This window comes from Odocoileus virginianus, chromosome 11 (genome assembly GCF_023699985.2).
Source record: "Odocoileus virginianus isolate 20LAN1187 ecotype Illinois chromosome 11, Ovbor_1.2, whole genome shotgun sequence".
In the NCBI taxonomy this organism is placed as follows: Eukaryota; Metazoa; Chordata; class Mammalia; order Artiodactyla; family Cervidae; genus Odocoileus; species Odocoileus virginianus.
The window spans coordinates 43996012-44022761 of NC_069684.1; the positions used below are offsets into that span (position 1 = coordinate 43996012).

Consider the following 26750-nt stretch of genomic DNA (forward strand, 5'->3'; position numbering starts at 1 on the left):
AGCATGTGAGATGAGTGAAATTGTGCGGTAGTTTGAGCATTCTTTGGGATTGCCTTTATTAGGGATTGGAATGAAAATGGACCTTTTCCAGTTCTGTGGCCACTGCTGAGTTTTCCAAATTTGCTGGCATATTGAGGGCAGCACTTTCACAGCATCATCTTTCAGGATGTGAAATAGCTCAACTGGAATTCCATCACATCCACTAGCTTTGTTCGTAGTGATGCTTTCTAAGGCCCACCTGACTTCACATTTCAGGATGTCTGGCTCTGGGTGAGTGATCACACCATCCTGATTATCTGGGTCATGAATATCTTTTTTGTACAGTTCTTCTGTATATTCTTGCCACCTCTTCTGAATATCTTCTGCTTCTGTTAGGTCCATACCATTTCTGTCCTTTATCGAACCCATCTTTGCATGAAATGTTCCCTTGGTATCTCTAATTTTCTTGACGAGATCTCTAGTCTTTCCCATTCTGTTGTTTTTCTCTATTTCTTTGCATTGATCGCTAAGGAAGTCTTTCTTATCTCTCCTATTTCATTCCCAGCTCTGTATTTAAAGCAAGACATATGATTTCTTCTGTCTATAATTGGGTATAGGACTGTTGTTCACTTGCTCAGTTGTGTCTGACTTTTTGCAACCCCATGGACTGCAGCATGCCAGGCGCCCCTGTCCATCACCATCTCCCGGAGTTTGCTCAAAATCATGTCCATTGAGTCGGTGATGCCATCCAACCATCTTGTTCTCTGTCATCCCCTTCTCTTGCCTTCAATCTTTCCCAGCATCAGGGTCTTTACTAATGAGTCAAGTCTTTGCATCAGGTGGCCAAAGTAGCAGAATTTCAGCTTCAGCATCAGTCCTTCCAATGAATATTCAGGATGGATTTCCTTTAGGATTGATTGGTTTGATCTCCCTGCTATCCAAGGAATCCTCTCAAGAGTCTTTGCCAACACAACAGTTCAAAAACACAAATTCTTCAGCACTCAGCCATCTTTATGGTCCAACTCTCACATCCATACATTACTGGAAAAACCACAGCTTTGACTATACAAACATTTGATGGCAATGTAATATCTCTGCTTTTTAATATGCTCTCTAGGTTGGTCATAGCTTTTCTTCCAAGGAGCAAGCATCTTTTAATTTCATGGCTGCAGTCACCATCTACAGTGATTTTGGAGCCCAAGAAAATAAAGTCTATCACTGTTTCCATTGTTTCCCCATCTATTTGCCATGAAGTGATGAGACATGATGCCATGATCTTCATTTTTGAATGTTGAGTTTTAAACCAGCTTTCTCACTCTCCTCTTTCACTTTCATCAAAAGGCTCTTTAGTTCTTCTTCACTTTCTGCCATAAGGGTGGTGTCATCTGCATATCTGAGGTTATTGATATTTCTCCCAGCTTGATTCCAGCTTGTGCTCTAGGTAAGTGGTCACACCATAGTGGTTATCTGGATCATTAAGATTTTTTTTTGGTATAGTTCTTCTGTATATTCTTGCCACCTCTTCTTAATATCTTCTGTTTCTGTTAGGTTTATACTATTTCTGTACTTTATTGTGCCCATCTTTGCATAAAATGTTCCCTTAGTGTCTCTAATTCTCTTTCCAACTCTATTGTTTTCCTCTATTTCTTTGCATTGTTCACTTAGGAAGGCTTTCTTATCTCTCCTTGCTATTCGTTGGAATGCTGCATTTCGATAGGCATATCTTTCCTTTTCTCCTTTGTCTTTTGCTTCTCTTCTCTTCTCACATATTTGTAAGGTCTCCTCAGACAACCAGTTGGCCTTTTTGTGTTTCTTTTTCTTGGGGATGGTTTTGATCACCGCCTCCTATACCATGTTATGAACCTCTGTCCATAGTTCATCAGGCACTCTGTCTATCAGATCTAATCCCTTGAATCTATTTGTCACTTCCACTGTATAATCATAAGGGATTTGATTTAAGTCATACCTGAATGGCGCAGTGGTTTTCCCTACTTTCTTCAATTTAAATCTAAATGTAGCAATAAGGAGCTCATGATCTGAGCCACAGTCAGCTCCCAGTTTTCGTTGACTGCATAGTGACTCCATCTTCAGCTGCAAAGAATATATTCAATCTGATTTCAGTATTGACCATCTGGTGATGTCCATGTGTAGAGTCATCTCTTGTGTTGTTGGAAGAGGGTGTTCGCTATGACCAGTGCGTTCTCTTGGTAAAACTCTGTTAGTCTTTGCCCTGCTTCATTTAGTACTCCAAAGTCAAACTTGCCTGGTCCTCCAGGTATCTCTTGATTTCCTACTTTTGCATTCCATTCCCCTATATAATGAAAAGGATATATTTTTTGGTGTTAGTTCTAGAAGGTCTTGTAGGTCTTCAAAGAACCATTCAACTTCAGCTTCTTCAGCATTATTTTTTGGGGCATAGACCTCGATTACTGTGATAGTGAATGGTTTGCCTTGGAAATGAACAGAGATCATTATGTTGTTTTTGAGATTGCATCCAAATACTGCATTTCAGACTCTTCTGCTGATTATAATGTCTACTCCATTTCTGCTAAGGGATTCTTGCCCACAGTAGTAGATATAATGGTCAGCTGAATTAAATTTGTCCATTCCAGTCCATTTTAGTTCACTGATTCCTAAAATGTCGATGTTCAGTCTTGCCATCTCCTGTTGAACCACTTCCAATTTCCCTTGATTCATGGACCTAACATTCCAAGTTTCTATGCAATATTGTTCTTTACATCATCAGACCTTACTTTCACCACAGGACACACCCACAGCTGGGCGTTCTTTCTGCTTTGGTTCAGCCTCTTCATTCATTCTGGACCTATTTTTCCATTGATCTCCAGTAGCATATTGGGCACCTACCAAGGGGAGTTCATCTTTCAGTGTCACATCTTTCTGCCTTTTCACACTGTTCATGGAGTTCTCAAGGCAAGAATGCTAAAGAGGTTTGGCATTCCCTTTTCCAGTAGACTACATTTTGTCAGAACTCTCCACCATGACCCATCCATCATGGGTGGCCCAACATGACATGGCTCATAGTTCCTTTGATTTAGACAGGGCTGTGATCTATGTGCTCAGTTTGGTTCACTTCCTATGATTGTGGTTTTCACTCTTTCTCCCTCTGATGGATGAGGATTAGAGGCTTGTTGAAGCTTCATGGTGGGAGGGACTGGCTGTGGGCAAATCTGGATCTTGTTCTGGTGGGCAAGGCCATGGTCAATAAATCTTAAATCCAATTTTCTGCTGATGGGTGGGGCTGTGTTCCCTCCCTGTAGTTTGGGCTAATGGCATAATGGTGACCTCCTTCAAAGGGACTTATGCCAGCACACCATGGCTCCACAAACCCTTTAGTCAGTGCCCCTGACCCTGCAGCAGGCCACTGTTGACCCACGTTCCACCAGAGACTCCGGACACTCACAGGCAAGACTGGCTCAGTCTCTTGTGGGATCACTGCTCCTTTCTCCTGGATCCTGGTGAGCATAAGGTTTTGTTGTGCCCTCCAATAGTCTGCTTCCCCAGTCCTGTAGGAGTTCTGTATAGGACTCCCACTCCCTTATTTGCATATTGGGAATAATGTAAAGATTTTATTTATAACCTTAAAAGGGTTATGTTGCATTGACCTTCATTCTAAAGGGAGTCATGCATGAGAAGAAAGGGATTATTTGTTCTTTATAGGTGACTTTTATTGTTATAACCAATATAGTTGGTCTTAATTCTTTCATGTAACACTATTCTTTTTTTTTTTTAATGCTTCCTTCCTATTTCCTCTCTTCTTTTGAATTAAGCCTAAGCTTTCTTTTCTTCTCTCAGGCTTAGCCTACATTACCCTTCTTTTTATCACAGCCAACCCTTATTTCTAATGTAATCTTGAGATCTACATCCGGATATTGCTATTATACTAATATCTAAATTTTATGTCTCCTCTTTTAAAAACTAATTTTTCATTTGAAAAGTTGCCTTACAAAAGTCTCAATGTATTATTTTGTATTCACAATTACTGGAGTCTTCTGGAGATTGTAGAAAATAATTATTTATGTTTGCATTCAGTATTACCAGTAGATTGTAAAGCTATCTTTATTTAAATAAACTTATTTACAAAATAGAAACAGACTCACGGAGACAGAAAACAAATCTACTGTTACCAAACGTTAAAGTGGGGGAGGAGGGATAAATTAGGGTAAATTAGGAGCTTGAGATCATCAGATACAAAGTACTATATACAAAACAGACAAACAACAAGGTCCTACTGTAGAGCACAGTATACAATAATGGAAACAGTGACAGACTTTATTTTCTTGATTTTTTTTTTTTTATTTCCAAAATCACTGTGGATGGTGACTGCAGCCATGAAAGCAAAAGATGCTTGCTCCTTGGAAGAAAAGCTATGACAAACCTAAGTATATTCAAAAGCAAAGACATCACTTTACCAACAAAGGTCCATCTAGTCAAAGCTATGGTTTTTCAAGTAGTCAAGTATGCATGTGCGACTGAACCATAAAGAAGGCTGAGCGCTGAAGAATTGATGCTTTTGAACTGTGGTGTTGGAGAAGACTCTTGAGAGTCCCTTGGACTGCAAGGAGTTAAAAAACCAGTTAATCCTAAAGGAAATCAATCCTGAGTATGCACTGGAAGGAGTGTTGCTGAAGCTGAGACTCCAATCCTGTGACCACCTGATGTGAAGACCCAACTCATTGGAAAAGATTCTGATGCTGGGAAAGATTGAAGGCAGAAGGAGAAGAGGATGACAGAAGATGAGATGGCTGCATGGCATTACTGATTCAATGGACGTAAGTTCAAGCAGACTCCAGGAGATTGTGAAGGACAGGGAAGCCTGGTGTGCTGCAGTCCATGGGGTTGCAAAGAGTCTGACACAACTGAGTGATTGAACAACTATATAGCACAGGAAACTATATTCAATATCTTGCAGCAAACTATAATAGAAAATAATCTGAAAAAGGATATACTTATATAACTGAATCACCTTTCTGTTCACATCACAACATTGTGAGATTTCATTTTGACACTGCCAACACGTAGCTTGTCACATTACTCCAATATCTGGTTTTCACCTGCAGACCACTTGTAATATCAATCTTCTGGCAGGCTTTAACTGGTCTATTAGTGCCTGGGGACACAGCTGGGTCTGTGGCTCCTACATGAATAGCATACTTCTTCAGCATACTCCATCTTCTACCCCCCACAAGCAGCTGCAGTCTCCCTGGAAACAAAAGCACTGGGTCATCCTTTCCGACATTATTTACTGAATAGTTTAGGATAAAGCATCTGCCTGCAATGCGGGAGACCTGGGTTCGATCCCTGGGTTGGGAAGGTCCCCTGGAGAAGGAAATGGCAACCCACTCCAGTATTCTTGCCTGGAGAATCCCATGGACAGAGGAGCCTGGTGGGCTACAGTCCATGGGGTCGCAAAGAGTTGGACATGACTGAGCGACTTCACTCACTTAGTAGCTCTTTAGTGTAATCAATTCCTATGACTTTTCCACTAGACCCAACCATACATGCAAAACATGCAGTTTAAGGGTCCCACTTCCATCTTCTACAGCCTTAACTCCTTCATGCAGCGGATCAAACAGAAGTTCTAGTACATATGCATGCATATGTGGAGTACTAATTGTTGCTTGGAACCCCATAGATTGTGAAGAATCCATAAAAAGGTTTCATTTTGCATAGTGAGAGCAGTATGAGGCCAACATTACTTCAAATACTTTGCCTTGAGGATTCCGTTACTGTGGAGGTTGTGGACTAGCTCTGAGGGGTTGGCACCACCAGATTTCCAGGCCATCGCTAAGAACACTCGGAGTAGGTACAGAACCAGTGCAGCAATGGTGCCCTGCGGTGCCTCCAAGAGTGAGCCCACCTCCTGCATGGTCACCACCCTGCTCAAGTCGTTGCGGCTGCTGCGGCAGCACTACACCTTTCAGATACTATTTTACTTACCATTTTAAATGCTTGAATCAAAACAACTTGATCAAAACAAGTCTGAGTAGTATTAATAATTACTTAGACAAGAGAATATCTAATTAAAAATTCCAATGTTTAAATTTCATACAGAAGGACACGCTATCCTTTGTAGTATCAGTTCCTTCTTGGAATCACCTCATGATGAAAAGGTAAGAACTTCAGTTTTAGTTTAATTAATGAATCAAGACATTTACTGAGCATTTCTCTGTGCCAAATGCCACAAAAGATAGAAATACAGAACAAGATTACCTACTCTCAAGTCATATGTGATACTACTGAAACTTAAGCTACATGACAAATAACAGTGGTCTGCTGGAGAAAATAGGGGATGAATGAGTGAGTTAGCAAACAAGCCATTGTTCATTCTGCATCTACTTCATGTTTTGACTTATTTGTTAGAGTGTGCCCAGAGCTTAAGAGCATCATACATCATGCAGTCCTCCAGTCATTGCCTTTATCTTATACAACTTCATAGAAGGAAGTTTCATAACCTTTCCTAGAAGCCCAACCTGGTACCCAGATATTATTATTTTCAAGAAACTCTTCCCCTCTAGTCTAAAATCATCCTTATGATTAAATATGCTATTCTATTTTTAGTGTTAATGCAATGTAAATGTCACCACCCTTAGTTGATAACCATTTAAATATGTACTTCCTGGGACTTCCCTGGTAGTCCAGTGGTTAAGATTCCATGCTCCCATTGCAAAGGGAGCAGGTTCAAACCCTGATCGGGGAACTAAGATACCAGATGCCTCACAGCATCGCTAAAAAAAAAAGTGCACTTCTTGTGTATGTGTGTGGATATGCCAATATATCTACATATATTATAAAAGTTCAAAACTAATTAAAGACTATAGCAAGGAAGCACTATTTTATCATAGGCTTATTTCCCTGTAAGTTAATACTTCAAATCCAAAAGCCAAATAGTAGCTTAAACAGTAATGTTTTATTTTTGGATTACAGGTATTAATATTAATGCATGGATACATAGATTAGGATGGGTTTCCTTGCAGAGTGTTTTAGAATGCTTATTGTTTCAAACATTATCTCATTTGGTCTACAGAGTTTTTGTTTTCAAGAACCCGTTATAGCTTTTATAAAATTCAGATACTTAGCTTCAGTATGACATTCTTCAGTTTGCAGAAGGGAAATCAGAAAGCTTGCCTGGGATCACATCATAGTTAATGATGAAGACAGAGCCAGAACCAGGGTTCCTGTCCTCTAATCCAATGCTCTTTCCACATGTAATAGATACCACCAGCAAATGGAAAGCACTAAGTTTCAACTTACTGTATCAACTATATGGCATGCTGTGAGAGGAACAAAAACAATCATATGCTTGAATCATGTATGAGAAGAAGGCTATCTAATTGTTTTCGCTTACTTGTGATAATTATCAATATTCTCATATTAATTTTAGCAGATAAAAAATACAATTCAAAATCTATATTTTTGTAAATGGACTTCCTATAGACTGGCAACTGAGACCTTTCAAAATTCAGAGAAAATATTTAAAACAAAATTATGTGTTGATATTGAATTAGAATAATAGTGGGATTGATTTTTAAAAGCATTTTCACCAATTGAAGAGGATCTATTTTAATAACATAGCTAAATTCTTCCCTATCCAGCCTCATTTCAACCTTCTCTTTATTCGGACAATGTGATTTTCCAGTTTGTATCTGGCTGCCTATTTATAATTGCACAATGGACTCTATGCCTCATTATTACATACACTAATATGTACCATGCATTAAACAAGATTCAGTTATGGATTACAACTACAGTGAAAACTTAATAAGTCAGTCTATAAATCAGAGGTTAATCTGGTTCTCTTGAGACAATACTGTTTAAAGATGATCCATGGAATATCAGAGGTCTAAGAGAAACAGTAGTCAAAATCTATCTACATAAAGACAAATAATGTATCATATACTCACATGCTTACAGAAAAAAGTTTTATTCTGTGTTTTTTTCTAATTACTGGTTGTAATACACTAGGGGGAGTCATAAAATCAATTTAATAAGTGGCAAGCAGTTCTTTTGTGAAAATAGAAGAGAATGGAGTGTAATGAAATATTGGGTTGGCCAAAAAGTGTGTTTGGGTTTTTCTATAGCATCTTGCAGAAAAAGCCAAACAAACCTTTTGGCAAACCCAATACAACAGAATAGAACAACAGACAGTATCAATTGTTCATTATACACAATGCAGATTAAGTATCCTTTGTGAAGGATACTGAAACTTGTTTCAGATGCATGTGCAGGTACCGCATGTGTTTACTGGGTCATGAAGTAAAACGTATTTCCTACTATAGACATGGTCCATAATAATGAAATCCTTGCCTTAAGAGAATTCCGTCCCAAGACAGAGAAAGAACCTTTGGGCAACCAATGTTCTTGAAAAGCTTTGAGAAAATAAGTAGAAGGATGTAGATTTTACCCTGGTTCTCTAAGAATAGGGAACTGAATCAGGTCAAGAGATATTGGAAGAATTGTGCCTAACTTACTATGCTAAAGTCTAAATGAATTTGGGTCTCACAGAACTCTGAGCTGCCAGAATTCTAGCTCCCACATAGATGACTAGCAAGAAGAAAGGTCTTAGTCTGGATTCATCAGTGACAGAGAGGGAACAAGTTTTATGGGGATATTTCTACAGAATAAGTCTCCCAGTTGACAACTCTAATTCACATGGTTTAAAAATTTCTTCTGGAGCCCCTTCAGAGGCTCTAAACTTGAGGATAAGTCACAACCTGAAGTGTCAAGATGTCTTTGCAAGAGAATGAGCTGGGTCCAATCCTTTTGTTAATTCTTTGTGGTATGTAAGTAACATATATATCCCACAATCACCACCAACACCCCCCGCCTCAAAACAAACAAAAAAATAATTAGCAAGGGGTCTCTGGATAAAACTTGGAAATAGGAAAAGTCTTCTTGCCAATCTCCCCTTTGGTCATCTTTTAACTCTGCTTTCTCCTTCTCCTGATTATATTATATATAATATTACTATATTATATTGTATAGTCCCCCCACAACCCTTCTCCTAAGGATTTTCTTTCATCTAGTCTTCTACTAGTTTTCAACTAAATGAATTGCTAATCCTCAGTTAAATGATAAGCTGCTAAAGGTGTAAGATATTTCCTGTCCCAGGGATATGTATAGATTAACAAATATCTAAAAATAGAATTTTTGGTACCTCAACAAGCAATAGAAGAGATAACTAGGGTGGGAATTTCACTGTCTTGCACAGATGTCCACACCATTCATTCATTAGCTTAGCTCTTTAATGATTAATGTTTTTGTTCAAGATTGTATTTGGATCAGTATGTACTTATTAAAAGAGATATGCTTTATTGTTGCTGTCTAGAAATTCAAGCAGCTTCTTGCCTGGCGTGCTCATTCATTAGAAATTGTTCAAATAATCTATGTAGAAGAGAAACAAGTGGTACTTACTGCCTCCATCGATGGCTCAGTAAGGTATGGACCTTCATATCGTGAATTCAGGTTGTATGAGGTAAAGGATTTTAAGCTAAATTTTGAGCATATACCATAAGTGGAATCTTGATTAGCTGGTTAAAACAAATAAAGTGAGTGATGAGTGAAGTCGCTCAGTCGTGTCCGACTCTTTGCAACCCCATGGACTAGAGCCTACCAGGCTTCTCCATCCATGGGATTTCCCATGCAAGAATACTGGAGTGGGTTGCCATTTCTTTCTCCAGGAGATCTTCCGGACCCAGGGATTGAACCCGGGTCTCCCGCATTGTAGGCAGGCGCTTTACCGCCTGAGCCACCAGGGAAGTCAAAAACAAATAAAAGGTGGCACTAAAGGGCTTTAAGAAGGTGGTCACTGATTCGTAATTTTCCACTCAAGAAAATGAGATGCCATGCTCATCAACACTAAAAGGTGTCTTTTCAACACAAGTGTTCTTGTAGACTTATTTTAAAATCATTAAGCAATATGGGTAGCTCAGAGAGATAGACCCAAGCCCAGGGAAGACTACAGGATACACAGGATGAGAAGTCATTACAAAATATAGGAAAGAACAACTAATACTGAGAAAAGTGAAAGTGAAGTAATTGTTTCAATGAAAATGTAATTGACATTAAAAGTCTACTTGTTTTTGTGGTTCTTTTCTTCCTTGGTAGCTCCTCTTACTTCAAGGGGTGAGCACAGTGCTACAACTGGAGCAAACAGATGATTTACTAGGGCTGTAATCAATTATATTCTCTAGAAAGCCTCCTCTTAGGATCAGCTTTTTTAAAAACTCAGGTTTTAAATAATATTATATTAGTTTCAGATATACAACATAATGATTCAAAATATGTATATATTGTAAAAGGATCACCTTAATAAGTCAACACTTGTCACCATACATAGTAATACAATTTTTTTTTCCTTCTGATGAGGACTTTAGAGATCTACTACTTCAGAATTAATAACTATAAGTGGCCATGTTCTACCAAGCCTACTTGTTTTTAATTGCCTAGTGATGCTAAGTACAAATACATAAAATGCTAAAAATACATACACACATATATATATACACACACACATAAAGAGAAAGGAAATTTCATGACCATTCTTGAGACAAATTGCTACATGTAATTCAAACCATATTTCAAAAAGCCAATGTTCACTGCAGCACTATTCACAATAGCCAGGACATGGAAGCAACCTAAATGTCCACTGACAAATAAAGAAGATGTAGTACATATATACAATAGAATATTATTCAGCCATTAAAGAGAATGAAATAATGTGTTTTGCAGCAGTATTGATGGACCTAAAGATTACCATACTAAGTAAAGTCGCACGAGAAAGACAAATACCATATGACATCACTTACATGCAGAATCTTAACAGAAAAAAAATGATACAAATGAGCTTATTCACAAAACAGAAACAGACTCATAGACTTAGAGAATGAGTTTTTGGTTACCAGGGAGAAGGGATAAATTGGGAATCTGCCACTGACATGAATACTACTACTCTATTCAAAATAGATAACCGACAAAGACCTAGTATATAGCACAAGGAATTAGGCCCAATACTCCGTAATAACCTGGGGAAAGAATTTGGAAAAGAATATATACATGTACATGTATAACTGAATCACTCTGTTTTACACCTGAAACCAACACAACTTTGTTCATCAACTATACTTCAATATAAAATAAAAGTTTAAAAAATTACATTAAAAATTATGATAATGAATTGGCCTCTTAGGGACATAAAAGTAGGTAAGATCAAGGGAGATAAGGAGGTTTCAAAGTGTTTTCAAGAGTTTAAACATAATGAAGATGAAAAGGAAGAAATATTTTATGTTGTGTGAATGACAATGGTCTGAAATTCAAAAGACCCTAGCTAGCTATATGAGCTTGAGCCTGGTGATTCAGACAGGGACAAGACCATATAGCATGTAGCAGACACTGTTCAGGATATGGATCTTCATCTTGGAATAAACAGCCACCAAAAAATATTTAGTGGGTGAGTAACATAATTAGTAGAGTTTATATATAGCTCAGATGGTAAAGAATCCGCCTGCAATGCAAGAGCCCTGGGTTCGATCCCTGGATCGGAAAGATCCCCTGGAGAAGGGAATGGCTATACATTCCAGTATTCTTGCCTGGAGAATTCCATGGGCAGAGGAGTTGAGCGACTAACACTCACATAATTTGAGATATATTTTAAAAATAATAATGTGTGAGGTATGGATTTTGGAGCAGCAACACTGGGAGCACAGAGACCAGTTAGATGTCACTGGTGAACACAGTGGTGTGAACTCAGGGAGTGGTAACAGTGCTAGGAATAAATATTTTGGATTTGAGAATTATCTAGGAGGCAAAATCCAGAAGACATAAACTTTAACTGAAAGAGAAGGTAAGAGATAGATGTCAAGAATGAGTCCAAGCATTATAAAACTAGATGAATACTAGTGTCATTCACTGAGAAAAGCAGCACTAAAAAAGGAAAACATTTGGAATATGGAAAGATGAAAACCTTTCAGAAATACCAAGTTCAAGATGAATCTTTAGGATAAGATCTTCTTTGAGGGCAAACAGAGCTGCTTTCTCTGTCAAAGAGATCTGTTGTTTTATTCATAGGAAAAATGAACTGACATGAAAATTACATTTAATTATTGTAGATGTTTTCCAAAACTCTGTCCCTTGAATCTCTGCTCCAGCTTATTTTCAGTTGTCATCAGAAGTGTTAATTGTGCATTATAATGTACACACACACACACACACACACACTCCCTACACGTTAACATGTGTGCACACCTCTATCATTTATAAGCTTTTCCTGCTCAAACCAGTTATCTATGGCATGGAGAAATTACTTTTACAATTCCTTCAAGTGAAGCTATCCCTAAATACTCAGTTCAAAAAACCTAGCTTTATTAACAGCTATCTCAGAATACAGTTCTTTTCACAAATAAGTCTTTCTGCTAAAACTCACTGCCACTTCCTAAGTGTAAGTGAAAGTCGCTCAGTTGTGTCTGACTCCTGGTGACCCCATGGACTGTATGTAGCTGCTCAGGCTCCTCTGTCCATGGGATTCTCCAGGCAAGAATACTGGAGGAGGTTGCCATGCCCTTCTCCAGGGGATCTTCCCAACCCAGGGATTGAACCCAGGTCTCCTGCACTGCAGGCAATTCTTTACCAGCTGAGCCACCAGGGAAGCATTTAATGCTCTAAATCTTGTTTGTCAAAAAGACTGATTTTATCACAGGAAAAAGCATAATAAAGGCTTAGCTTTGGGATAGAGGGTAGAGAGGGGTAAAGATCCAAATCTACATCTGACTCCTAGAAAATCAGGCTGAGAGACAGGATTAGTCATTTGGGAACACTGCACATGAAGTAGGAAACACCAGAAAACAAGAAGACCAAAAGTTACTTCAGTCCTTGCCTCCAGCAGAATGAACTTAGAGTTGTCCGGAAGCTAGTCCCTCACCCCTCTAACCTCTGTGTTGAGAGGGCTTGTCGATTTCACCTTGGTCAAGTCTCTGGGAAGTCCATGGAAACGTCTACGTAGCTCTGGGGAATTAAAGTATGAAAGGAAGGGTGCATTCTCAGGCCAGTGTCAGGTGTGAGGACCCCTGACTGGATTCCTGTTTTACCTCCTCCTCAGTGCCTACCTGTTCCAACTGGGATGCCACTTAGACTTTGTAGGATCTACTCTTAAGCCATTTAGATTATTCTCCTGGGCCACTGAGGTAGGCACATTATGATTGTTTCCATCACTTGCTACTTTGAGCTTGAAATCAAGACATAAATGGAAGATCTGTCAGACATTATTTGTGTCTTATTTCCGTAAGACATAGGGCACATACTCTTGCTAATGACATTCTGTATGACTTTAAACCACATGGGTTATTTAGAAGGTCCTCTTGGAGTGAAATAATGCATATGTATAAAGAATCACTTCTTTTGCCACCTTATTGCAGAACTCAGTTGTAAAAAATAGTATGGCATTTCCATATCAGTAGAAAATGAGGATGGCAGTCGAAATGATTTTGGTAAGAGTGAAACCATTAGTAGATGTCTCCTCCCATAAGTTCTGTTGATGCCGATACAGAAATTAAACAGCTGAGATATGGCCCATTCTACAGTCTAATTCAACTGATGAGTCAATATAAGTTGAATGAACACAGCTATTTTAGGAAAAATCCATTTCTAGTCTTCTGGGTTTAATAAGTGGTTATCATAAGTATAGATTTAAAATGACATTTCCAAAATTATTGTAGATTAGAATTCCAACTGGTAAAAATGTTTATGTTATGATTAGCTCCACATATTTAATAGGTAGAGTTCTGGACTTGACTTTAAAATCCCTGCTGGGCTAAGAAAAAGCTACATAAATGACCTAAACAGAGTAACTTCCACTGAATTCCAGTTACTTTCTTCTCTCTACTTTGCCTTTCCCCAGGCTCTGGCATGCCCTCAATGGTCATTACTGTGGATATTTTGGACAGCGAAGGACCTTTGAATTATCACAGACAAGAGATTTTATTTTGCCTTGTGATGTTACTGAATATCCCATAGAAATAAAAGAAGAAAGCAAATTCACAGAGAAAAAGCTAACATATGAGTATCCTCTGGTATTTGACCGGCAAAGGTAAGAGCATATGGTATTCTTTAGGTGAGCAGATGAAATTAAACTATATGATACTGTCACACTGTGCTGAACATGGAGAATTCAAAGATGAAAAGCCCAGAACTTTTCAGTAATTTTGCAAATGAGGGAAAGGGAGAAATAAGTAAACAAAAGCTATAATTTGGTATAATAGTACCTCTAGGAACATGAGTTCTTAAAATAATCACAGAAGCGAAGACAGGATTTAATGAAACAAAGATGAAGGAGGCAACTGCCTAAGCATACACACTAAATAGTGAAAGACCATGTTATAGTCTTTCAAGGCTTAGAGTCCAGGGAGCAAGTAGTGAGGATATATCTTGCATAACATAAAGCAAGAAAAGTCTATAGGGGCCAAAGCACAATAAGACTTTTAAGGCCCAACATAAGGATTTTTATGAAATCACTATGATACAATACATAAGGGGAAGAGGAGGTCTGAAGAAAAAGATGGCGAATTTGGTTTTGGACAGATTTAAGTCCGAGATGTTTGTGGGACTTCCAAGTGGAGATATTTAATGAGCAGAGAGATCTGTCTGGAGCTCCCCAAAGAGGTCAGACCTATAGGCAAAGGTTTTGGTGTCATCAGCATAGCAGTATTTTCAATCTGGATAGGTCACTCAGGTCCTGTGTACAGAGCGAGCAGAAACAGAAAACAGGAATTAATCAAGAAATGTCCTGTAAAGAGCAGACCAAAGAAAAGAAACCAGTGAAAAACATTAAGAAGGAATAGCCAATAGGTTTAAAGGAAATCCAGAAATAAATGGTGAGATGGAAATCAAGGGATGAGAGGAAGAAAAGTGAGAGGACATATTTGTAGAATGTGGCACTGAAATCACATAGCACAATAGAAAAGTAAACAGTGGATCCAGCATGTCTGTCAGCTGAAAGGTCACTAATGATTCTAGAGAGGGAAGTTTCAAAAAGTGATGGGTAAAAATTGCATCGTCATGGTTGAGACATAAATGGGAGATGTGAAGTGATGACAGCATAGATTACTTTGCTAGGAAGTCAAATAGCTGTAGGACTGAAGAAGAGTTCGTTTCATGAGTTTGCTTGTTTGTGAGGGAGACTTTGAGCATGCTTAAAGGCATAGGGGAGGGAGGACAGTCCCCCAGTAAAGAATAAAATACTGGTGAAAACTGTTTTATGCTTTTGCAAAGCTCAGTCCTCGTTTTGACTGTGGCTGAATATTTGTCATAATGGAAGCGACTAGTGCTCATCTGAGCTTTCAACATCAGCAAAGCCTAGCCCTAAATGGTAGATGTCTAAATGTCTAGTCTTCATAGGACTAGACTACATAGACTGGTAATATCCAGCAGATCACTCCAGTATTCTTGGCCTTCCCTGGTGGCTCAGCTGGTAAAGAATCTGCCTGTAATGCAGGAGACTTGGGTTCAATCCCCTGGTTGGAAAGATCCTTTGGAGAAGGGAAGGGCTACCTACTCCAGTATTCTGGCCCGGAGAATTCCTAGACTATCCATGGGGTTGCAGAGTCAGACACGACTGAGAGACTTTCACTCACTCACTCACTCACTCAGAACTGGAATAACTGACAAGATGAGTGCAAAGTGGAAAGAATCAGAGAAGACTGTCTAAGATGGAGTCTTTTAGGGATATCCTGAGTAAGTCAAGGCTAGGGAGACACAATGCCATCATCTAGTCCAAAAGTTGATAGAACAATTGTAAAGCTAAGAGTCATAAGTCACACAGAACTTGGTTCAAAACAGAAACACTTGCAGAACAATTAATGAGGGTTCCAAATGATTGCCAAACCACACTGAAGTGGTCAAGGTTTGTCTTTGCTGGGCAGTAAGGAGCACTGGGGAAGACATCTGGCTAAAATGTAAGAAGTGTGATAATAGAGTCAAGATTCATCAGGATATGGCAAAGTTCACCAGGCAAAGTTGATGAGTCTCCTTGGGTAACTGCTGAGTCTTGAGAATCCATGTATCTCAGTACTTAAAACACGATATTCTGATTTGTTGATATGCATCTTCTTCACTATTCTCTTGAGTTCCTTGAAGACTAGGAGCATATTTTATGTATCTTTATATATCCAATTCTTAGTTCAGTGCTTAGCACATAGTAGGCACTCAGAAGATACTGTCAAACAAATAATGATTAATGGAGAAGTTTACAAGCAGAGGCAACAGATATAAATGATAGATACGAAATATGAAACAGTATGATATATTTGGGATAGGTTAAAGTAGGATATATGTTTACATTTTGTTAGAAGACATATGTTTACATTTTTAATACTTTGTTATGACTTTTAAAATATATACATAAGTAAGTTTTAATTATAGTGCAAGTTTGACCTGAGTCACAAAAAGTCAAGCATTAATTTTATACCAGAGATTTCTGGTTTTTTTTTTCCTCCAGTGGCTATTAATGAAGTTAACTTCATGGAATGCTGAGGTTTAGTAGAAATCTTGATGATTTCTTTGGAGGGAAATCTGGGAAGTGAAAGAAGAGTTAAGTGCAAAGGTCACATCATTAGGACTGGTGCCATGGGAGCCAGAGAATTTGGAGGCCCAGACAAAGGACATGATGGATACTTGTTGAGTAGGTGTAGGTATGTTCTTAACCATTTTTTTTTAATATGTGTGTGTATCTTTTTATGCAGGTGGCAAAAAATGAGCTCGATGTCTTTGCTCTTCAAACGTACCCCTCCAAAGGCCTTTGAAGTGGAACACAATTTCAAGTTTTTCAAGTCTCTTTCTTCTCCTAAGGTAGCTTTAAAAAACAAAACAAAGTCACTTTGCTTTTGTTTTTCTGAATTTAACATGTCCACTGTATTAGTTTCCTATTGCTCTTGTTACTTGCCAATAGAAACTTGGTGGTTTAAACCACACAAGTTAGTTATTTCGCAGTTCTGTAGAAGTCTGACTGGCATCTCACTGGTGTCGCCAGGGCTGTGCCTCCTTCTGAAGCCTCGAGGCAGAATCTCATATTTCCTAGTTTGTGGTTCCCTTCCTTCACCTTCAAAGCCATGAAATCCCATTCTTCTGTGATCTTGTCTCTCTGACCAGTTGGAAATGTTCTCTGCTTTTAAAAATTCCTGTGACTAGATTGGGCCCACTTGGATGATCCATCTCAAGTTTTTTTTTTTTTTTTAATCTCAAGTTTCTTAATGTTAGCCACATCTGCAAAGTCCCTTTTGCCAAATGAAGCAATATATTCACAGATTTGGGGTGGGAGGAATACTGTGTGAATATCCTTGGTTGCCATTATTCTGCCTATCACAGATAGAAAAACTTCTTCACACAGAATAGGAGAGAAATGTACATTGCAATTTATTCTATTTCAATTTCTAAAACTTCTAAAAAATGAATACAGCATGAGCCTTTAGGCTAAGGTCTAAATGCTTTCAAGTTGTGGTGCTGGAGAAGACTCTTGAGAGTCCCTTGGACTGCAAGGAGATCAAACCAGTTAATCCTAAAGGAAATCAACCCTGAATATTCACTGGAAGGACTGATACTAAAGCCACCTGATGCACAGAGTCAACTCATTGGAAAAGACATGATGCTGGGAAAGATTGAAGGCAAAAGGAGAAGAGGGTGTCAGAAGATGAGCTGGTTAGATTGCATCACCAAGTTGATGGACATGAATTTGAGCAAACTCTGGGAGGTGGTGAAGGACAGGGTAGCCTGGTGTGCTGCAGTCCATGTGGTCACAGGGTAGGACACAACTTAGCGGCTGAACATCATCACCACCAGCAACTGGCATTACTTAATTAAAAATGGATTTCTTCAAGATCTTCCACAATACAAACCATATTTACCTCTGATTAAAACTTATCTCCCATTTCTAACCTATAGTTGTTCAACCCTCTATGCTGCTGCTGCTAAGTCGCTTCAGTGATGTCCGACTCTGTGTGACCCCAGAGATGGCAGCCCATGAGGCTCCCCCATCCCTGGGATTCTCCAGGCAAGAACACTGGAGTGGGTTGCCATTTCCCTCTCCAATACATGAAAGTGAAAAGTGAAAGTGAAGACACTCAGTTGTGTCCAACTCCTAGCGACCCCATGGACTGCAGCCTACCAGGATCCTCTGTCCATGAGATTTTCCAGGCAAGAGTACTGGACTGGGGTGCCATTGCCTCTATAAGTCAGACTAATTATTTTTTCCTGAACATTTCTCTCAGTCTCCTATCCCTACAGTCCACCTGGGCTACCCCTGCCATATCCATCATCTCTCTCTGTCAAAGGCCATCCTACTTTGCCAACTGACCAAGTATTAGTATCCAGTATAGGAAAAAATCAATAATCAGAAAAGATGGTCCAGTTTAAAAAATGGTCAAATACTTGGATACTTCACAAAAGAGAAAAAAAAAGTAACTGAAGAGATGCTCGGCCTCATTAGTAATCATGGAAACACACACCAATAATATAGGTAGCATTTTATACCCACCAGATTGGCAAGTATCAAAAAGTCTGACAATCGGTGTGCATTTAGAAAAATCAGAACACTAATCTGCTGGTGGAAGTAGTGTAAATTGCTAGAATCACTTTGGAAAATTATGTGACAGGCATTATCTAGTAAACTGAAAATAGGCGTACTCTACTAAGTATCAACAGAAATTCCTAAACATGTGTTTAGGAGGCAGGAACAAGACAGCTCATAGTAGTACTATTTGTAACAGCAAAAATCTGAAAGCAGCCTAAATGCTCAAGAGCACAACTGGTAACTAAATTATGGCATATTTATAAATTAAAATACTATGGAGCAGTAAAAATAAATGAACTCGAATAACACGTCCCTACACAAATGGATGTTTGAAACATACTACTGAATAAGACAAGTTGTGCATAAGAATATATACATAGCCATTTTGTTCTGATAAAAATAGAGAAAAGGCGAAAGTAAATAAAATGTTGTTTTGGTAAAAAGTATAAAAGGTAAAACTATATAAACAAAAGCAAGAGAATTAAGAACACGACATTCAGCTTGTCATTATGTCTGAGAGAGGATGAAAAGGACTGGCACGGCGCACTGACACCCTCGAGCTGAGGGTATTGTTCCAATGTGTTAAACAGAATATGTCATTTTTCACAGCATCAACTTCATGTTCAATAAGTATTTTTAACATTTTTTAACACTTTCCAGATGAAACCATTTTATAAACCCTCGCTTCCTGCCCAGAGGGAACTCGGATAGCTTCTCCCAGAAGACAGGGTGACAGGCAAGAAAGAGACTGGCTGTGGAATGTAACAGACTTCAATTTAATCTTAGGTGTTATTTTACCTAATAACTAATAATATAATCTCTCAAAGGGTTTTTTTTGAGGATTAAATGAGAAAATGTATACGAGGAACATTGTAGGCATTCAATAAATGTTAATTCCACTTTCCAAAGGCCCCAGTCTCTCCCTGCTTTTTGTCTGGCAACACGTTCACTTACCGTGTTCTACAGGGAAGTAGAACCACTGGTATACTGACTCTTACTTCTCCCCTCCACCAATAAATCATAAGCTCTTTATGGGCAAAGATACATGTATAGCACGTAACAAATGCTTGACTTTGTTGAATAGCACAACCTAAAAATAAAGATTGGTATTCACTTTTAATATTCTTTTCCAATTTGAAGTGGTAACTGTTAAAGTAATTAAACTGAAATGTTAAATATATTTGGGAAAATCTTTGGAAAGGTTTTAAAGCTCTTGAAAAAACCGAATGCACTCAATATTATAAGGCTTGGCCTCTTAGCATATCTTTATCTTCTCGGTTGGTAAAATAACAAAGGTTTAATGCTTGAGATAAAAATACCTTTTACTTAGGAATCTGATTGCTACCAGCAATTTTATTTTTCCCATTTCTTTTCATTCACAATTGTGTAATATTTGTTCACTTCTTTTCATTTCTTTTTGACATATTGTTATTAGTAATAATAATACAATAGATTTAAATCTTACATTTGAGTAGCACCTTACTATATACATTTTGTCTTCATAAATTGTCAACAGGGAAAGAATTTGCTTAAGATCATGCAACTAATAAGTGGCAGAGTCAGAATTTGATTCCAGGAATTTTGCCACTGATATAATCTGCCCTTTTCATTAAACATTCACTCCTCTCTTTGCAGATTCGAAGACATGCCTTGGAAGGTTTCATGACTGAAAACAGAGAGGCAGGGATTGTTTTTGGTTCTCTGCCCATATACAGGGTGAGTTGGAGGTATCTAGGACTAGAGTGATTCCAGAACAATTAGGGAATCTGACATCTCATTCCTGACCCTGAGCAAGCAATCACATAACCAAGCAGAAAGATGATTCCATAAACATGCTGCGTCCAAACCCAGAGAAATCTTTGGTTTTGTGTGTCAGTGGCCTTGATCATTGTCTCTGTCATTCCACATGGAACAATACTACAGAAAAGTATTTCAAACTTTACCCTGGCTCTTCATCATCTATAGGATAAAACTAAATGCGTTTGGCCTGGCATTCTCATGATCTGACCTCCACCTGAACTGTATAACCCCATTTTCCACCATATTCTCCCATGTACCCTACACCCCAGCTGTGCTAACTCACCATTCCTTAAGCATCACTGTTCTTCCCTCTATTGTGACTCTGCCTGTGCTGCTCCTCTGCCCATAACTCATCCACCCCTTGTTTCCCTCCAAATCCCTACTTTTCCTTCAAGTCTCCAACCCAGATAACCTGTTGTTTAATTAACCAAGAATAATAAACCAAAGACAAAACATTGCGCCCTAATTTTAACATATAATATTGTTTTATAAAATGTTACTTCTCTTTCCCAAGACCATGTTGATAACCTCCTACAGGTACTAAACAGTTAAACTATAGATGCGGCTAAGGGAAAAGCATCAGAATTAATAGTGGACTCCTGGGATGGTGGGTATGTTTTAAAGCAGTTGGACCTTCTCACTCCCTATCCCCCATCCCTGAATTCATATTACAGAATTTATCACCTTAAGTATGTATTATTCTTTATTTATGGCTCCTAGGTACCAAGCCCCACTAGTCTAAGATTCCTTCCACTAATTGGTTCAGAAGCACAAAAGGAATCTTCAGATGGCATTCAAGGAAAGAAGAAGGGAGGCCATGTTCAACATGAAAAAGTGAGTTAGTACTTAGAATTCCACAGTGTATACCATTTTGGTTTGGATTGTTTCTAATTTCTGGGACTAAAATTATCTCAGGTCTGACTCTGTCTACAAATATTCCAGAATGCATGTGTTTTACCTCAGTGAGAAGGAAAACCTAACTTTCCCAGGACGGACAGAAAAATCAAGCAGGATCTCTGAGCCTGAGCAAATTAACATCCTAGAGTTAATTTTAGACTTAGGTTCACTGACTAATTTTAAAAGCCAGGCAGTATGGCATGACATATCTGATGGCTGTGTAGCCATCCTTACTTCCTAACATTATTGTACCTGCAGGATGAAGCCAAGATAACAGTAAGTTTCTGGCCCACCAGCCAAGTCAAGGAGAATGTTTTCCATGTATTAATAGGAAAACTAATGGAAAACTTTATAGCTAACATGGTATTTTTATAAATAATTCTTTGATTTTCACAAAGATCACAAAGAAAATATTATACACTCATTTTAGAACTGGGGAAAAAATTGGAACCAAAAGGGTGATTAAAATGACTTATCAAAGGTCATATAAAATTAAGTCATAACCTGAAGTCAACTTTTTACTCCAAATATCACGCTCAATCTCTTAAACTAAACAGCCTAAAAAACTAAAACCTTAAAACTGCTCTATTAGTTCTAGGAAGTTTGTATGAGCCTAATTTAAACTATGGTCATGTATCTAGTTATTAAAATTGATCAAATATTAAGAGGAAGATCTAACAAATAGTAATTTTAATTTTAATTTTTTTACCACAACACATGGCATGTAGGATTTCCTAGTTATCCAATCAGGGATCAAACCCATGCCCTCTGCAATGGAAGCACAGAGACCTAACAACTGGATCACTGGGAAATTCTATTTTCATTTATAGTTTATATTGGCATATAATTAGTCAGTGAACCTAAGTCTAAAATTAACTCTAGTTCAGATGTACAACAAAGTGATTAGGTTACACATATACACACTTCTAGCCGTTTTCAGATTCTTTTCCCATATAGATTATTCAAGCATATTAACTAGTCTCCTCTGTGCTATACAGTAGGTCCTTGTTGATTATTTTCTATATAGTAGGATGTATATGTTAACCCCAGGGCTTCCTAGGTGGCACTAGTGGTGAAGGATCCACTTGCCAATGCAGGAGACGCAAGAGACACAGGTTTGATTTCTGTGTCAGGAAGATCCCCCGGAGAAGGAAATGGCAACCCACTCCAATATTCTTGTCTGGCAAATTCCATGGACAGAACAACTTGGTGGGTTACCGTCCATGTCCATGATTAAGCACACAACATATGTTAGTCCCAACCTCCTGTTAAATCTCTCCCTTCAACCTTTCCCATTTGGTAACCATAAGTTTCTTTTCTAAGTCAGTGAGTCTGTTTCTGTTTTTTAAATAAGTTCCTTTGTATAATTTTTTTAGACTTCATATATAAATAATATCACATTTGTCTTTCTCTGCCTAAACTACTTCACTGTGATAATCTCTAGACCCATCCATGATGCAAGTGGCATCATTCTGTTCTTTTTATGGTTGTTCCATTGTATATATGTACCATATCTTCTTTATCTATTCCTCTGCCAATGGACATTTAGGTTGCTTCCATGTCATGGCTATTACAAACAGTGCTGCAGTGAACACTGGGGTTCATGTATAATTTTGGCCCATGTTTTTCTCTGGATATATGCCCTGGAGTGGGATTGCTGGATGATATGGTAGTTCTATTTTTAGTTTTTAAAGGAATTTTTACACTGTTCTCCATTGTGGCTGTACCAATTTACATTCAAATCAATAGTGTATGAAGGTCCCCATCTCTCTACACTCTCTCCAGTACTTATTGCTTGTAGACTTTTTGATGAGGCCATTCTGACTGATGTGAACTGGTGTCTTGTTGTAGTTTTGTCTTGCATTTCTCTAATAATTTGTGATATTGAGAAACTTTCAAGTGCCTCTAGGTTATCTGTATTCTTTGGAGAAACGTCTATTTAGGTCTTCTGCCTATTTTTTCATTGGTTGTTTTTTGTTTGTTTGCTTGTTTTATACTGATACATACAAACAGCAGGAACTGTTTGTAAATCTTGGAGATGAATCTTTTGTCAATTACATTGTTTGTAAATATTTTCTCCCATTCTGTGGGTCATTTTATTGTTTTGTTTATAGTTTCCTTTGGTGTGCAAAAGCTTTTAAGTTCCATTTGTTTACTTTTGTTTTTATTTCCATTGTTCTAGGAGATGGATTGAAAAATATATTGCTGTGATTTAGGTCAAAGTCTATTTTGCCTATATTTGCCTCTAAGAGTTTCATAGTATCTGGATTTACATTTAGGTCTTTAATCCATTTTGAGTTTATTTTTGGCTAGGACTTACAAAACTACACTGAACAAAAGTGGCAAGAGTTGACAAATTTCTTGTGTTCCCGATCATAGAGGAAATGATTTCACCTCTTCACTATTGAGTATGATGTTAGCTGTGGGTTTGTCATATATGGTCTTTATTATATTAATGTAGGTTCCCTGTGTGCCCCCTTTCTAGAGAGTTTTTCATCATAAATGGGTGTTGAATGTTGTCAAAACCTTTTTCTGGATCTACTAAGGTGATCATATAGTTTTTATTCTTCAACTTGTTGACATGGTCTATCACACTGATTGATTTGTGGATACCAAAACATCCTTGCATCCCTGGAATGAATCCACTCTGTGGTGTATCGTCTTACTAATGTATTGTTGGATTTTGTTTCCTAGTATTTTGTTGAGGATTTTTGAATCCATATTCATCAATGATACTAGCCTTTAATTTTCCTTCCTTGTGGTAACTTGGTCTGGTTTTGGTATCAGGGTGATGTTGGTCTCATAGACTCAGTTTTGGAGTGTTCTTTCCTCTGTGATTTTTTTTTTTTTTTGAATAGTTTCAGAAGGATAGGTGTTAACTCTTCTCTAAATGTTTGATAGAATTTGCCTGTGAAGTCATCTGGTCCTGGACTTTTGTTGGGAGTTTTTAAATCACAGTTGCAATTTTAGTACTTCTGATTGGAAGGTTCATATTTTCTATTTCTTCCTGGGTCAGTCTAGGGAGGTTGTTACCTTTCTAAGAATTTGTTCATTTCTAGTTTGTCCATTTCATTGGCATAAATTTCTGGCAGTAGTCTCTTATGATCCTTTATATTTCTGGGTTGTTTCTTGTCTCCTTTTTCATTTCTAAGTTTATTGATTTGAGCCTCTCTCTCTTTTTTTTTTTTTTGACTCGTAAGAGAAGCAGGCCTTTATTTTCTCATTTTCTTGATGAGTCTGGCTAAAGCTTTACCAATTTTATTTATCTTTTCAAAGAACCAGCCTTTAGTTTCATTGATCTATTGTCTTCATCTCTATTTCATTTATTTCTGCTCTGATCTTTATGCTTTCTTTCCTCCTAATAACTTTGGGTTTGACTGTTCTTCTTTAGTTGCTTTAGGTGTAAAGTTAGGTTGTTTAACATTTTTCTTGCTTCCTGAGGTACACTTTTATTGCTCTAAACGTCCCTCTTAGAACTGCTATATCCCATTGGTTTTGGATCATCATGTTTTCATATGTCTCCAAGTATATTTTAGATTCTTCTTTGATTTCTTCAGTGATCCACTGCTTGTTCAGTTGCAAATCAGCTAGCCTCCATGGGTTTTATTGTCATTATTTTTTCTTATAGTGATCTATCCAGGAGAAAATTCTGTGTGCATCTGAATATGTATTTTGCTGCTTTTGAATGGTATGCTCTATAAATATTGATTTGAGTCCATCTGGTCTAATGTGTCATTTAAGGGCTGTGTTTCCTTATTGATTTTGTTTCTGGATGATCTGTCAATGGATGAAAGTTGGTGTTAAAACTCCTCCACTATTATATGTTACTGCCGATTTCTCCTTTTATGGCTGTTAGCCTTGCCTCCTATATCGAGGTGCTCCTATATTGGAAGCACATATATTTACAATTGTTATGTGTTCTTCCTGGATTGATCCCTTGATCATTATGTAGTGTCCCTCTTTGTCTCTTTCAAAACTCTTTATTTTAAAGTCTATTTTACCTACTACAAGTATTATTAATCTAGCTTCTAGAGAGTTTTACTTGCATGCAATATGTTTCCATCCCCTTACTTTCAGTATGTATACGTCCCTAGATCTAGTGTCGATTTCTTGTAGAATGCATATTTATGGGTCTTGTTTTCATATCCATCTAGCCAGTCTAAGTGTTTCAGTTGGAGCATTTAATCATTTTATGTAAGATAATTATCAAAATGTATGTTCTTATTGCCATTCTGTTCAGTTTTGAATTTGTTTTCATCTTTTTTTCTTCCCTTCTTATTTTGTTCTCTTCTCTAGTGATCTGATGGCTATGTTTAGTGTTGTTTTGGTATTTTTTTTCTATTTTGTGTGTATATATCTATTGTATATTTTTGATTTACAGTTACCACAAAGTTTTGATATAGCAGCCCATATATAAACAAGATTAAGGTACTGTTCTCTTAAATTTCAAATGCATTTCCAATATTCTGCATTTGTACTTGCCTATCCGACTCGATGGGCATGAGTTTGAGTAAACTCTGGGAGTTGGTGATGGACAGGGAGGCCTGGCGTGCTGCAATTAATGGGGTCGCAAAGAGTCGGACACGACTGAGCGACTGAACTGAACTGACTGATTATTAGCATCATTACTGTTGTTTTTTTAAAAATTTTTTATTTATTTTGGATGTGCAGCATGTGGAAAACCAAGTTCCCTAACCAGGGACTGAACCTGCCCCTCCTGCTTTGGAGGTGTGAATCTTAACCACCATGTGGTGTGAAGCCCCACCATTGCTAATTTTGGATAGCATATTTGCAGTGGATGATTTCCTACCTTTACTGCATGTTTGCCTTTACTGGTGAGCTTTTCCATTTGCAATTTTCTTCTTTCTAGTTGTGGTCTTCTTCTCCACTGAGAGAAGTTCCTTGAGCATTTGTTTAAAGCTAGTTTGGTTTGGTGGTGCTGAATTCTCTTAGCTTTTGCTTGTCTATAAACCTTTTCTCTTTTAAATCTGAGCAAGAGCCTTGCTATATAGAAGTATTTTTGGTTGTCAGTTTTTCCCTTTCACCACTTTAAATATATCATGTCACTCTGTTCTGTCTTACAGCTCACTTAGCCATTTTTCTGCCTCCTTTATTCTGCTATTGATTGCTTCTGATATATTTTGCATCACAGTTACTCTGTTCAACTTTGTTATTCTTTATATTTTCTAGCTCTTTAGTAAACATTTCTTGCATCTTTTTCATCTGTGCTTCCATTCTTTTTTAAAATATGGAATGGTTTTTACTATCATCACATTGAATTCTTTTTTGGGTATACTGCCTATCTCTATTTCACTTAGCTTCTGAAGTTTTATCTTGTTCCTTCATCTGGAACATATTCCTCTGCTATCTCATTTTGCCTTTCTTTTTACTGTCTCCATTCTGCAGGCTGCAGGAATGTAACTCCTCTTGCTTCTGGTGTTTGCTCCTGGGAGCTGTGTCTGGCCTAAGAGGTTTGTGCAGGGTTCCTGGTGGAAGGAACTGG

General features: G+C 37.9%; 1 protein-coding gene and 1 pseudogene across 1 annotated transcript in view; one reads left to right on the forward strand and one right to left on the reverse strand.

The window, feature by feature from the left end:
- The window catches only part of WDR64 (WD repeat domain 64), a 126293-nt gene that overhangs the window by 98179 nt on the left and 1364 nt on the right, over positions 1-26750 (forward strand). Inside the window, exons 22-27 of the mRNA XM_070474360.1 lie at positions 6052-6110; positions 9326-9435; positions 13889-14077; positions 16728-16833; positions 20186-20266; positions 21071-21184. Coding sequence (XP_070330461.1) covers positions 6052-6110; positions 9326-9435; positions 13889-14077; positions 16728-16833; positions 20186-20266; positions 21071-21184 — 659 coding nt within the window. The remainder of the gene's footprint in view (positions 1-6051; positions 6111-9325; positions 9436-13888; positions 14078-16727; positions 16834-20185; positions 20267-21070; positions 21185-26750) is intronic.
- LOC110152112 (protein-L-isoaspartate(D-aspartate) O-methyltransferase-like) lies at positions 4820-5866 on the reverse strand (annotated as a pseudogene).